Source organism: Mauremys reevesii, linkage group 1 (assembly GCF_016161935.1).
Source record: "Mauremys reevesii isolate NIE-2019 linkage group 1, ASM1616193v1, whole genome shotgun sequence".
Taxonomy (NCBI): domain Eukaryota; kingdom Metazoa; phylum Chordata; order Testudines; family Geoemydidae; genus Mauremys; species Mauremys reevesii.
Window position 1 is genome coordinate 336,480,570 of NC_052623.1, and position 15,375 is coordinate 336,495,944.

Below are 15,375 nucleotides of genomic sequence, written 5' to 3' on the forward strand. Positions count from 1 at the left end.
ACTGGACTAGATGATCTCTCGAGGTCCGTTCCAGTCCTATGATTTTATGATAAACAGAAGGTGAATACATTTTTTAATATATATGCATGTGCCTTTTAATGTTCAGTTAGAAACTTGATTTATTTTAAATTTAGTCAATTTTTAAAAATCCATTTGACTGTGTCCTTTTACTTTTTTTTTTATTATTAAGTAATGTGCATTAAAAATGTTTAAAGGTATAACTCAATGTGACCCAGTGTCCCCAGGGCAGCCCTCACTGGAAATGCAAAGGGCAGGGCAGGATGCGAAAGGGAGAGCAGACACTCCCAAAACTGGTGGTTAACACTGAAGTTAAACTCTTCAACCAGTCACAAACTGTGCTCCTGATCCCCCACACTGGTTATCAAGAAGCTAAAAAGGAAATCACACAGCCCCCTTTATTGCATTCCAGTTCTCTGGCTCCCAATCAGCATATAGATCCAGTGCAGTGAGAAGTTATTTAAAAAGCTCTGCTCACATATACAAAATGTTCTTCTGCACCCCAAAGGTCCCGCCACGTTGCCAGGTGGGTATTAGGTTGGATATTACCCAAAATATCATGCTTCCAGCCAATCCTTTAGTGTCTAGAACTAAAGGTTTATAATAAAAGAAAAAATAAGAGATTTGTTAAATGGTAAAGAAATCAAGTACATACAGACTTCAAAGTCCATATTTCAGGTGCTTAGCAGTATTGGTGAGTTTGTTGGCTTGGCTTGAAAGTCCTTCTGAAACACATCCATAGCTTCGATGGGTCATTCATTCAGTCCTTCTGTTCAGAGCTTCAGTTTGTAGAAAGCTGAGGTAAGAAGCAGGACTGAAGACAAAACGGAGATGATGCAGCAGCCCTTTATGTTCCTTTTGCCATGTGGCTTGTACTTCCTGTGTCCCAAACACAAGCTTCACAGTACATGGGCATGGAAAAGCCTTAAAGTTCTGTCCACAGGCATGCCCCTGCAAATCCTGTTGAGTCATAAGGTATGTCCCCTGACTCCTTTCAATGGTGACCTTGATGGGCCATCAAACAGGCTAGGCAGTGCTGATGCCAGTCTGCATGGGAGTGTCACCCAGAAACACAGCAGAAGTTTTGAAATACAGATATACCATACATATCAATAACTCATAACACAAAGGTATGATACAAACATATAAACAAGATTATCATACTTGGCAATTTATAACATTTTCACATGGCATATCTGGTCAGATTTCTTGCAATTTTAGAATATTGGTATCAGCAATATTATAAAGTGTCCCATATTTCATGGGACTTAATCCTTTGTCATGTTTTATCAACATTAGCCACTAATACAAGGTCTGTTCTACTAAGTAGATTGGTTCCTGTGTCATAACATGATCCTACCATTTCCTCTTCGGGTTTCTCTTGCATGTCTTCCTGTGAAAATTATATAATACAATTATGTAATAACTTACATGTTCAAAGTGCTACAGAAACTTTAACTATGTGTTGAGTCCTGGGTACCTGATACTGCACCTCTTTAATGTTTGGCAATTCTCAGTAAGAGGCCTCACCTCTGGAATTTTCTTCTGTTTGGACAGATATAATTTTTTGACATGTGGGGCACTGTGTAAAGCTTATTGCTCTTCAGAGGCTTTACCTTATTGGTTATATTGGTATCTTTTTGTTTCTTTTTTAACCTTTTGGTTTAAAAGATAAATTGCTACTTAAGGGAAGCATGTCAAACTTGTAGGATGTTCTGTGGCTCCTGTTGTGCTTTATGATGAGTACAAAAGAAATATTTGTTACTTACAACAGGGTCCATGAAATAGTGACTACTGGGAAAGACTGAATAAACTCAGTAATCCTTAACAAACACATGCAGCTTCTGACTCAAACTATATATTTGAACTGTTGGGTTCAAAAGAAACTTGTGTTTTATATTCCTGGTCAGGAAGCTTTAAATTGTTTACTTGTAATGCAGTGCTCCTAGGAATTATTGCTGTAAAATCGTGAAACTCTGCCTTGAGCTAAAAGACACAAGTTTGCTAGCTCAAAGCCACACGCACATTCATAGAACTCTGTGGTACAGACACTGGGGAGGAGCAGAGAACCACACTGTAAGTGTGGGTTACAGCTGAATTACGAAGAGGTCTTGCAAAATAAGGTAGAGGTCCTGTGGAAATAGTATGTCATCATGTAATTAGGCATATATCCTGCGTCTGTAAAAGGGATCTGAATTAAGTTTGCACAGGCAATCTTAGTTCTTGCATTTCCTAACCTTTTTGTGTGCTTGAGTTTGCAGCCTTAACATTTTTTAACATCGCTTTTTGTATGTAGTTAAAATATAGCAAGAAATACATGGCTACAGTCTACTTAGACTAGAGCAAAGATCATATAACATGTCTTCACTGTCAGTCTCAAATCTTCATCCTAGCTGACTTCTGTTAGATGTTTAGCTAAATAAGTTACCCATTAAATAATGGTTTGTTTACATTTAGTGCTCAGTTTCTCTAGATAAAACACTGGTGTTTGGGTACATTTCCCAAAGGAAATTTATACGGTTTGTGTCTTGACTACAGTTCCTAGGCTGAGATCTGAAAAGATCTGTTCCCTGAACGTCAGTATGAAAATACTTTAACAAAGCATCCAATAATTCTGAATTATCACCATTTAGATTTAATCTGAATACTTGTTGCTGTAGCAAATCTCTTTGATCAGGACGGTAGATTCTGCATTCCTTTCAGAATTCCGATTTAGGCTGTTCCTTAGATCCAGAATGGGGCACACATCTCATGTGAAAACCACCTGGTGTTTTACCACTGCAGTGCTGATAACTATCTTCTGGTAGGCAAGAGCCCTACCACAATAGGAGAGAGTGAGGAGTATCTTCAAAATAGCAGTGGGTTGCCATTGGGCCAGATTCATAGATTCATAGACTCTAAGACTGGACGGGACCTTGAGAGGTCATTGAGTCCACTCCCCTGCCCTCATGGCAGGACCAAATACTGTCTAGACCATCCCTGATAGACATTTATCTAACCTACTCTTAAATATCTCCAGAGATGGAGATTCCACAACCTCTCTAGGCAGTTTATTCCAATGTTTAACCACCCTGACAGTTAGGAACTTTTTCCTAATGTCCAACCTAAACCTCCCTTGCTGCAGTTTAAATCCTTTGCTTCTTGTTCTATCCTTAGAGGCTAAGATGAACAAGTTTTCTCCCACCTCCTTATGACACCCTTTTAGATACCTGAAAATTGCTATCGTGTCCCCTCTCAGTCTTCTCTTTTCCAAACTAAACAAACCCATTTCTTTCAGCCTTCCTTCATAGATCATGTTCTCTAGACCTTTAATCATTCTTGTTGCTCTTCTCTGGACCCTCTCCAATTTCTCCACATATTTCTTGAAATGCGGTGCCCAGAACTGGACACAATACTTCAGCTGAGGCCTGACCAGCGCAGAGTAGAGCGGAAGAATGACTTCCCGTGTCTTGCTCACAACACACCTGTTAATCTTTGAGATCTTTGTCTCATTCAATAACCAGCATACTGGTTCATAAATATATTATTGGTTTTTAAATCAATTGCTAGACTAGAGGCTGGTGGGCTAATATTCTTTGTCCTTCTTGTTTTGAGGCAGATTCTCTTCTTTAAACTTGTCTGCTGGACAGTGCAATAACATCTGTCTAGGAAAGCAGGCAAGTGGTTGGTTGAGGCCAATAATCTGTGATTAGGAAGGCTAGGGTTTTCTCTTAATACCTCCATCTGCGCTGCTCTTTGGAGGATGAAGTTAATGGAACTAGGTTTAATTTAGATTTAGCTTTAATTTGGAAATGCAAGCTTCCCAACAGTCTCACCAGTAGGGTTGTCTCTTGCTGGGGGTGGAGGTAGGGGCTCAGTCAGGTGTCAGTGCTTGTGCTCTCTTCTGGGGTTGATACCAAAGGTACTGCTTAGAAGTCAGGTATTCTAGTTGACAGGCAACCACATTATAAAAGACTGTCAACTACTTAGTGTAAATAGGCCAAACGCTGTCAGAAGGCAACAGTAGGTCACATGTGCCCTGGATCACATCTGACTGATAAGCTAGGAGTGATAGGCATATCAGTTGAAATTAATGCCATGTTTCTGGGAATAAATTACTTGTTTCTGAGATTCTGGCAATGCCTGTTTTGCAAAGTTTCTTTTTAAAGATATTTCAAAGTTAGCTCCAAGAAGATATCTTTTTCAAAAATATTGTGTATTCCATTTTTAATAGTACTATCTTCTGAACTTGCCTTCAGAATTGTTATACACATGTTTAAGGTAACTGTGTGCATGAAAACTAATATTGGCTTTGTCTGTACCTGGTGCAGTTCTAGTTAGTTAACCTGAATATGAAATTTCTTTATTTAAAAAAAAAAAAAAAAAGTGTCGGGGTGGTGGGGGGCCAGACATGGACGGACATTTTCCTTCTGCAGTGGCTTGCTGTGTAAGGCAGGAGAATCTCTCTTCAGCTTTATTTTTAAATACAAAGGGGTACTGTCAACTTGAAAACTAGTCATTTTAGGGAAAATGCATTATCTTGTATACTACTCCCTCCTATTGAATCCCTTTTCCAATTTGTGTTTTCCTTTTGTGGTTTGAAAGATACATTTCCCTCAAGATGGGAAACTGATTGTACAAAGGAAACAGTGAGACTCATTGTACACACAGTGCTGTCAAATACTTAAAGTAAACAATATGAAAAATACTTTGTTACTAAAGTGACAGATGAATCTGAGATTTGTTATACGCAACACTGAATAACGGTAAGTAAAAAAAATTGTTCAGAAGTGGGTTCTAAAGTTAGTGTCCTTTTAAGATCCTTGTCTCAATTCCCTCGGTGCTTTTAATGGGAGAGGTGCTTTATAATTATATGTATAGAACGTAATCTATGCTTAAATTGGAAGCTGAAGCAAGCGTATGGTGGCTTAGTGACTTGCTGTTGTCACCCCATGCTTTTTTCACTTTGGTTTGGGTCCTCATTCTGTTTCAGGGACATGTAGAAATGTATTAAATTCTAGTGATCATGATTCTTTCAACTTTGAATAAAATATAGTTTGATTTATTTTTTTTGGCAGAATGAAACTATTACAGAGAAAACTCTCAATTCTGTAGATCTTGAGAAACAAGACTCTCCTCCACCAAAGCCTCCACGGACCCGCAGGTACTGTTCATCTTCTCAGTTTTGAGCTTAAAGAGAGTTACAAAGTTTATACTTAAATGACCAATCCTGTCTCATTTGATATTGCTAATAGCCCATATTTTGTACGAACAAATGGATTTTGTGAAAGTGTAACCAGTATTAATTTACATAATTCCAAAGGCAAGTTAAAATGTAATTTATGCAGCAATTGTTTCGCCTCGTTCTAGCAATTTGTCTTAGGACACTGAATAAAAGCCTTGCATCACAGCAACACCACATGTGGTATTTAATAGAAATCCTAACCTAGTCAACTGTTGCATGATCTCAAGATAATACACTTTGGAGATTCACAGACACACACATAATTAACTTAATGTTGAAAGTATGTTTTAATGGGGTCTATTTTGACCTTTGAATGTATTTTTGCAAACTTTAGGGGGTGAATTTGTGGTTTGAGTGTTGTAAATCAAGTGCTGCTTCTTTCCTATTTGGGCTGTGAAGAGTGTGCCACCTTTTCATAGTGTTTTTATAGTGAGCATATAGTTAACTTCTTCCATGCTTCCTTTAGTATGGCGTATTAGAAGCTCTTCAGATTATATATTTGTTTTTCCACCCCCTCAAAAAAACAACCACATAACCAAAATAAACTTCTCAGCAAAGCCTTGTTGGCAAAACAAAAGAACTTTGGAATATGGAAGCCAAACCTTTTAAAGATGTCCCAGAAAAAGTAAGGAAAGCCTTCAGAAAGCTAATAGTAAACTTTTTAAAATCACCATGGCTCAGATTTTTAAAGCTATTTAAGTGTTGCTGAACTCAGTGTCACAACACCTAACTGACTTAGGAGCCTATGCATCATGTGGGATTTAGGCACTTAGGAGTCTAAGGTCTGGTCTACACTGGGGGTGGGTGGGGGGAATCGATCTAAGTTACGCAACTTCAGCTACGTAAATAACATAGCTGAAGTCAACAAACTTAGATCTACTTATTGCGGTGTCTTCACTGCAGTAAATCGATGGCTGATGCTCTCCTGTCAGCTCCACCTGCGCCTCTCGCTCTGGTGGAATACCAGAGTCAACGGGAGAGCACTCGCGGTAGACGCGATAAATCGACCCCTGCTGGATCGATCACTGCCTGTCGATCCAGAGGGTAACGTAGACAAGCCCTAAATCTTCAATATTATGAAGACTTTCAGGCTACAGCTAATGTTATGACTGCATAGTCGTAACAATAGAAGCATGTTGAAGGGAGGATGTTTAAGAGCTTCCCCTAAATTGTTTATTTCCAAAATAACACAGACATTTACTTTGTCATATTTCCCCCTGATCCTGTAATATCTAATGCACACAGAAGCTATTAGAATGCTATTTTTGGTTGTGTGTACAGTATATGCACAAGCTTACATATAATGTTATCTGTTATACAAACGTACATTGATATTTAAAGCTTATATTTTTAAAGGTAAAAAGGAAGAATGCTTTAATAATTAAGAGCAATAGTTTTACCAACTGACCTTTTATTTATTCAAAGAGAAAAAACTTAAAACTGAGAAGTTGAGGACTGGATGTACAGATGTAAAATAGCTTGCAGAGACAGGCACACAAGGGTCTAAAGATACCTCCAGAAAAAAGAGAGTGAAAGGAAAATATGAAATATGGAGTGACTCTAAATGGTTAGTTTTGCTCCCTTTCTAGAAAGATAAACACAAGCAATTGGAACTTTAAAGCAGATAATAGTTAGGAGACAGCATGAAGAAAAGATGGTGAAGGAATACCTTATTTTTTGTGGGGGGGGGGGGGGGAGGAGAGAATCAGATCTACATGAGAGGCACCACTCCCCCCCTCTCTTTTTTGGTGAGGTGGGGAGTGTGGGAGCAGCTAAGACTTCTGAATAGCCTAATTTTTGGTGCACATGTTAGATATGTCCCTTGTTATATATAATGTAAGATACCAGGTAACTTTCTCTAGCGCTTCCTTTAATGTTTCCTTATTTTCAACAATATATAAACAATATAATCAATCTCCATCTCAAAATTATCTGCATGTTGAATTGCTTAAACCCCCTTGTTTTGCTCTTTATTTATCTCATACTTGTTTCTTTTAAACTAGTTTAAATTGAAGGGTTCTGAGATTTTTTTTTGTTTGTTTGTTTTCTTAAGGTCATAAACATTTTTGTGACATAATATGCAGTTTCTTGTGGGGTTTTTTTTTAAGTGAAAAAACAGAGGTACCTGATGATGGACCAGCAAATTTAGTAAGGGCATAAAGGAAGATACAGGAAATAGCCAGTCAATTAATATTTTCTTTGCAAAATATTTAGACATATAATGGAATTAGTGACTGCACTTGTGAGGAAATAAAGTTTTTCAATCAACCAACTCATTTATAAAGTAATATTGATAGATTTTTTTGAAACATTTGCTATTTTGGTAGATGCAGCATACATTTGGCCTTTTATAAAATATTTTATATAGTACAGTATAAAAATGTTTTCAGTTGGTTAAATACCATAGCACAGATTAAAAGTTGTATGACAGATGTTACAGTTTTTACCATTAAAAATTAATCTCTTCCAAATGGAGTACCACAGGGTCAAGTTAGTATTTGGGGCATATACTTTAATGATCTAGACGAAGGCTGAAGATCAGCATTAATCATACTTGCCAGCCTCTGAATTGGAGGAACATTAAACATACAGGATGATGTATCCACACTAAGTGGCTTGGGGCAATTAGAACTGTGAATTGTATACAGTAAAATGAGATTTAAGACTGAAGTCATTTTGGTTGGAGAGAAAAATAGCATGTGTACAAACTGGAGATAAAAGCTGTCTAGAAACTAGTGAGTCAGAATGAGTGGAGAGAACATGTAAAATGCATCTGAGATCACATTGCAGTATTGTTAGAGAGAAGTTAATGCTGTTCTCAGAAATAGTGATTTAATTTAAAACTAGAGATGTGGTGGTCCACTTTGACTCTATGTTTATAAATGATTGTTCTAGGACTAGAACATTGCGTGCAGTTTTGGGGTCTACTTGAGGGTACCAAAAAAAAGCAGAGGAAATCACCTGAGTGGCAAGGAAATCTCATCAGGATTAGAGAATAAAATGAGATCCTGAGTAAGCTAAATTTAGAGTCTGGAAAGGAATGTGATCAGTCTAAACAAATACCTTCAAGAAAATAGAAGTGGGAAAAAATGTTCACATTATTGCAAGATGACATGGAAAGGGGCAATAATTTTAAGGCCCTTTTCCCTAAAGCTACCCTACTTCTCTCCTATTCCCCTTCTCTTACCCCCCTCCCCACATCAGTAGTTTGGGCATTGGAACTGTTCTCAGAAGTGGTGGTTATGTTTGGGAGAATATTATGCAAGATATTTAGTGGGTAAAATAGTCCTGAAAAAGGTGTGGCATTCAGCTAATAATCTGTGTGGTCTTTTCTGACCACAACTACTGTACCATCACTTTTGGAGGTGGGACTAACTTCTGCCACTTCGTAGTTTCTTATGGTGGAGACAGTTATTGTAATAATGCTCATGGTGTGCAAGATGCATCCCAAACATAGATGAAGATATAGTCCCTGCCCTGGAGAACCTAGAATTTAAAAACACAAATTAGTAAACTTTACTTGTTTGTAACAGTCCTATCGGTGACAGCCTCATGCCTGGCTTGTTAAACACACTGTTCTCTTGCACACTGCTATCCTCCCTGTCTTTCTCCCACAACAATTCCAAATTCTAATTCCAGTGCCACTATGCCAATTCTTTTCAATACTCTGTTTCCTTCCTCCATATGGGCGAGACTAAATATATTAATAATATAAACAGAATAGCTAAGTGGGTTACAGACATCTTGTTTCTTGGATATCTCGTTTCTTGGATATCTCCTTGTAGAAATGGTTTTTAGGTGGGATTTAAATAGGGTACAGTGGCTTTACTGACCAGTTCAGGGAGGGTGTTCCATGTTCCTAGTCTATCTGAATAAATTGCTTGTTAAAGTATTTAACTTCCTTCAGGAATATTAGTGGAAAATATTTAATCTTCTTTAGATTAATGTTTTTAAGACTTCCAGTCAAATGGGTACTTAAGAGAATATATGTTCAGTTTCTAAAGGAGTTAAAAGCAAGCAATCGTTCTTACCCAAGGTAGTAACTTAAAAGGGGAAAAACAATAAGACCTTTTATTTTCTTTACATAATGCTCTTTGAGATGACTTTAGAAAATGAGCAATCAAAAATTGCTCATGTCTTTAACACTAATCTGCAAGCTGTAGGTTTTATAAATTATTTATAACTTTGCTTTTAAACAAACTGAATGGAAAACTTCACTAACTGCGTGCATGCACCTAAGTAACTGTTGTCTACATGTATGATATACTCAATTAAGCAACAAAATTTGTTAGAGCATGAATGAATAGGCCATGGAATATATTTCACATGTTATGAAGCACAAAGCTTGAGCGATTTCTGAAACCCCCAAAAATTCCTGAATGGTCCATCAGTCCAGGTTCCGGAGAATCTTTTTTTATAAATCTATTTATCTTTTTAAAAAATTCTTATCTTTCTGTGTTAAATACTATGATAAAAAGTAAACTCCATGCCAGCTTTATTGACACAAAGAAACAAAATTACTCTTCAAAAATCTGGTCCTAAAACTGCCTCTCCTTGTCCTCCTCCTCCGGCAAGAGTAGTGGCATGGAGAAAGATAGAGATGTCAGAGTGGAGTAAGGAACTGGGCCAGCACATCAAATCCCTATCAGTTTTTGCTTCTGCTCTAGAGCTATAGAACTCCTCCTTCGACCACAAATTACCTGGATTTCATGTCCCAAAAATCTGCAGATGCATTTTTTCAAGAGGTTTTCTTACTATGGCATCCCACTCAAATGCTCTTTTCTTGATCTTGGCTCATATTCCCATATGACCCCCAATCATTCCTTTTCTCTGCACTTCACTCCCCACTTACGTGTGGTCAGTGGTAATACTACTTACCAGTTTCTGATTCTAACCTTTTTCTTTCCATTATTGCAGGAATATGTTTAAACAGTTTTTTATTCTTTAATTCAGTTGGCTTATGTATATATTTTCTTCTGTTCACTGTATCCAACTGTTACTGTTCCTGAATTTCCCCTCACATATGTAGTTTTTATTAATGTTAACAGTTACAGTAGCTATGGAAAAAGTTTGAATAAAGTTCCTGGATTGGGTCCTTTTTATCTTAGCTCTTCCTGACTGACAGTTCTTCTCTTGAAGGTGAAGAGGTTTGATCCACTTGGGAGGGATTTGTGAATATGGCTTCTCAGAAGATAAATTGAAGAGGGCACATTATTTTAACTTCATATAACTGTTAGCCTGAGTTTTATCTGCAAGCATAAAAGTATAATTGCGCATTATGTATTTTGCCACAGCAACCATTGGTGTATATTGATAAAATTATCATAAACTTTCATGTACATATTAATAGGGGTGAGATGCTGCCAAGAGGATTTTTTTTGTAAAAGAAAATAGGCTTATACAGGAAATGAAAAGAAAATCCTTTAATGCTTCATTGGATTGGGTGATCTTGGGATATGTCTACACTGTAATATAAGCCTGGGCTCGGACTCAGGCTAAAGCCTTAACCCTTCCCCTTCAGTCTACATGCAAATCTCTTGAACTTGTGCTCTGACCCAGGGTCCCAGGACCCTGTGAGCATGGAGGGTCTGTCTGAACCCAAGTCAAGATGGGACCCAGGGTTCAAGCCTTATTGTTTTGTACTATAGTGTAGCGGTGTTCTGCAGCACCCCTCCTTTCCTGGACTCTGGTCCTTGGAGTCCACCAATAATCTCCCACAGTGCTATGGGACAACTTCCTTTGTCCTCTATCTCCCAAGAATCAGCAGTCGACTCCATGGAAATAGAAGCACTCTCCTTGTTCCAGTGCAGCAGCTTTGTGTTTAACCCCTTCATTTTATTCTGATTGCCAAGCTGCAAACACACCCTAGGAAACTCTTCAGTGTTTGCAATGGATACTGACCAGATGTCCCTTTACAAAGTGTGCTCCTTCATGGTCATGTGAGCACAGCCAGGTTTTGGCTAATCTCTGGTGCAAGGCCAGAAAAACCTGTATTTTAGTAAGAGTACTAGGAGTGACCATGAATACCAGCCACAAGGAAAGAAGATGGTGGCACTGGAAACTTATCAGACCAGCGATCAGTGCAGAAAACAGATTAAGCAGCTCAAGACTACCAGAAAACCAGGGACCACAAACGCATCTCTGGCTGCTCACCAACATCATGCCCATTTTATGATGAGTCTGACTGGGTGCTGGTGACTGCACTTGAGCCATCAACTGTGTACGATGACCTGGTAAGCTGGGATGGCATCCAGAAGCCAGCAACGAAATAAATAGGAGCCAGTAGCAGGTGCTAAATGAGGCAAATGAAGTAACTCTGTTGGTGAAACTGGTCCTAGGAGGAGGCTTTGCTGCAGGAGCAGCTGCAGCACATCTTGAGGATGTACTCAGAAGAGCTTTTTTTTATGTCCCCTTGGAGGAACACCCCACTGCAGAACTGGCTGCTGAAACAGAAGAGGGAGAAGCTGCCCCAGAGCCGAGTAAGTTTCTGGATCTATTTTCGTGTTTGTTAATATAAGAATCGGAGCAATTTCTACTGTAAGAACCAATATAAAAGAGGAGAAGCCCTAGATAGAAGCGTGTATCCATTAATGGCGGATTGTATGCCAGTGCCATGGCATCACAATGCCACCCTCCCCACCACAGGGAATTCAAAGTAGAGGCCAGGAACCACAAACAGTAAAACAAGCATATAAAAAGAATTTTTACTGGGACGGTGCACATTTTTCTAATAAATTCAAGTTTGTTAAAATAATACACTAGTATTACTTTCCCTGTCTGTATGTAGCTCAATACACTGTTGAGCTGGTAACAAGATGCCTGAAAGGACTGAACTCTATGGTGGGGAAGAGGTGATTCCATGGGTGATGAAACTGCTAGTTTCAAATATGACTGAGGAGGTTGAATTCAGTCCATAAATTTGCCAGGGGAGGGAGGGACTAGTTGTCTCTTTTCATGCAGTCCTAAAAGACTGTGTCAGAAGTCATAAGGGAAGTCTGAAGCAATGTGGAAGCCCAAATGCAGCATCCTGTTGATTTTTTTTCCCCCATGAATTCTGACCCAAACACATAACAAGAACTCCAGATAGTTAGTCACATTTTGAGGAAAGGTGTATGTTTTCAGGGCCACCTCAATAGTTCACCAGCCCACTCCATTTATGGATGTGTTGTTCAGTCACCATATGTATGAATACTTTTGGTGGCATACACTTTTTCTCTCACTGCAATTTAACCTGGCTGTGTCCAAGGAGCTTCTGTGGTCTGGAGCAGCCCTCTGCCAATATATTGACATTGAGTGATATTCAAGACAGTAACCTTCTGTGTCTTGTCCTGTTCCAGACCTCTCGAACTCTACATGTTGCAATACCTTCTTAGCTTGCCCACATTGCAGAAGCCTGACTCCTCGTACCCTCACAGACGGTTCCAGGAGGAAGCATGATGAATTTGATTGAAGTTCTGGACTGGGCCAATAAGTAGCGTGAGTACCAAAGGCAAAGGGACTTGCGGCAAGAAGAATGACATGCTGAGAGGCAAGCTGACAGGCTCAGGCTGGCTTTGCAGCTTGACAGGGTAGCAGCATGGAAGCAGGCACTCTTCACAGTTCCTGGAACAGGAATGGCAGCTAAGGGAGGAGGAGAGAGCACAACAGAGAGAATTGTTTGAGTGGCTGCTACCTCTAATGGCTGCAAAAGTGCAGGCTCCTGCTGCACCTGCACCATGGCCTGTGTCCCCATCCATGGTACCTTGGCCTGCATTCCAGGAACAGGGTGGCCCATTCAGTGGGGCCCTATGAGTGACAGGACAGGGCAAATGTGTCTCATGCGGTCCTCAGTGCTGAACCTCTCCCCCGTGGACGCCCCTGTCCTGGCTGCAAGTGTGTGGAAAACCTGGAGTGTCTTGTATATAGTTCAACTATGTGCACTTGTTTATGCACTTTGCTCTTGGTTATTTTTAAAGCTTTTGGTGTTGCTGCTGATTTGGTGTGCTAAAGGCAGCTGGCCTGCCAGGCAACGGTTTAATATTGTACTTTTCCAATACATGTCTGAAAATAAAGGTTTTCATTTTGTAAAGAAATTTTATTGTCATGGCAACACATCATATACTAAAAGTAAACGCATGATCAGAGACAACTGGGAGATTGTATGCCAGAAGTGGGGAACCTTTTCTGTGTCGGGACGTTGACCCACCAAAAAAATCAGTGGTGGGCCACACAAGTTCAGCTCACTTGCATGGAGGGCATGGAGGTTTGGGGCTTCCACCCACAGCAGGGTGAGCTGGCGCTCAAGGCTCCAGCCCTTCTCCCCCCACCCCCACGAGTGCTGGCTCACCCCACCGTGGGGTTGGGGGGGAACCCCAAGTCTCCCCATCCCCAGCAGGTGAGTTGAATGTGTCTGGTCTGTGGGCCGGATGAAAATGAGCAAGAGGTAGGTTCCCCACTCCTGTTGCATGCAAAACCCATGTCTCAATACAGCTATAAACATCAATCCATCTGTTTTTCCCTCCTCCTGCATTTCATAATAAGCAGTCATGTCATTCAAAAGTACAGTACATGGTGATCAAATCCCCCCCACCCCCCGCAACAAGCACATTCATAAACATACTATTCTCCCTCTGCCACTGGCCCATGCCAGTCCATAATGTGAGAACACAAAGCAGTCCTAGTTTCTGTTGCCTGGGTATATCCAGCTGCAGCTGTGTTAGACACTTAGCCACAAAGTGCACCTCTGTCATATTTCCATTTGGAGAAATGGCTCACCTTTGGCTTCACAAAGATTATGAAGAGCACAGCAAGCCACAATAATGTGGACAGCATTGGTGACACTGGAATCCAAACAGGTCTGTAAATATTGCCAGCAGGATTTCGGTAGGCCAAACACACATTCCATCACCACTCTGTACCTGCTGAGACTGTAATTAAACCTTCTTTTGCCAGGGCCTCTAAGATCAGGGTATGGTTTCACGAAGCAAAAAGGGATATGCTGGGTCCCTGAGAATAACAGTGAGAATAGTAACTCTGTTTATGACAGTCATGTGGTGGGAATCGTGTCCCAGCCTGTCCAAAAATGTAGACTCCCAGTTGGTGGAAAACCCTGGTATCATGAACTTTTGAGGTTCATAATTTGGCCTCTGTTGTCCACAAGGTCCTTCATAACTAGGGAGTAAGACCCTTTGTGGCTTATGAATTCATGTGCTCCTTGAGGTGGGCACATGATGAGCATGAGTCCCATCAACGGCCCCACTGCAGTTTGGAAACCCCATTTGTCACACTGTTTGGAGTGGCTCATAACTGTGAGTGCGTACCTCAGGACAGTCAGTCAAAAACAGGGCAGATACAAACTGATGTATGTTCTATAATTCGATTTCACCAGCCTAGTAACAAATATGAACTCCTGGTTCACTGTAGTAGTCTTGCATGGTGTCACAGACAGATTGGAGAGCCCAAGGGGACTATCTTGTCACCAGAAATCACAAAATATTCAGGTTGTTTCTAGTCCCGAGAGACCAGTCACTTACCCCAGATCAATTGGTACCCTAGAACTTACGCCAAAGACAACACCTATAGCTACTCCTGTAATAAACTACCTAAAGTTTATTAACTAGGGGAAAAAATGAGTTATTTACCGGTTAAAGCAAGCAAACATATACACAAACGAGTTACCATCTATGGTTTCTAAAGGTGACAGAAATGTAATCTCTGTTCAAAATGCAACAGAGAGTCCTGTGGCACCTTATAGGCTAACAGACGTATTGGAGCATGAGCTTTCGTGGGAGAATACCCACTTTGTCACATTTTGCTGTTCAAAATGTCTTACAGGGTGGACCCAGGTTGACTCTGGGGATCTGTGCTTTGGTTTAGTGTTTCTGACCCTGTGAGAGTTCAAACAGCAAAGAGAGAACTATTTCTTCTTGTGAGCACCTTTATAAGGCCTTTCACCAGAGCACAAACCAATGGGATGAGTGCTCCTGCATGTAAATTCTTCATGGGTGGATGGGGCAATCAAGAAGGCTTTGTCCTAGAGGGCCCATCAAGTCTTGATAGTTTGTCTTGATGGGTGGTGAGAACCACTCTTCCTGTCTCTGTTCACAAGTTCAGAGCAGGCATTTTTACAGTTTTATAAAACAAATTTGTATCTT

At 40.0% G+C, this 15,375-nt stretch overlaps 1 protein-coding gene across 2 annotated transcripts in view; it reads left to right on the forward strand.

Moving 5' to 3' along the window:
- PTPN12 (protein tyrosine phosphatase non-receptor type 12) overlaps positions 1-15,375 on the forward strand; it is a 165,148-nt gene that overhangs the window by 119,801 nt on the left and 29,972 nt on the right. For both annotated transcript variants that reach the window (XM_039517815.1, XM_039517818.1), the window contains exon 12: positions 5,076-5,161. In XM_039517815.1, coding sequence (XP_039373749.1) covers positions 5,076-5,161 — 86 coding nt within the window. The remainder of the gene's footprint in view (positions 1-5,075; positions 5,162-15,375) is intronic.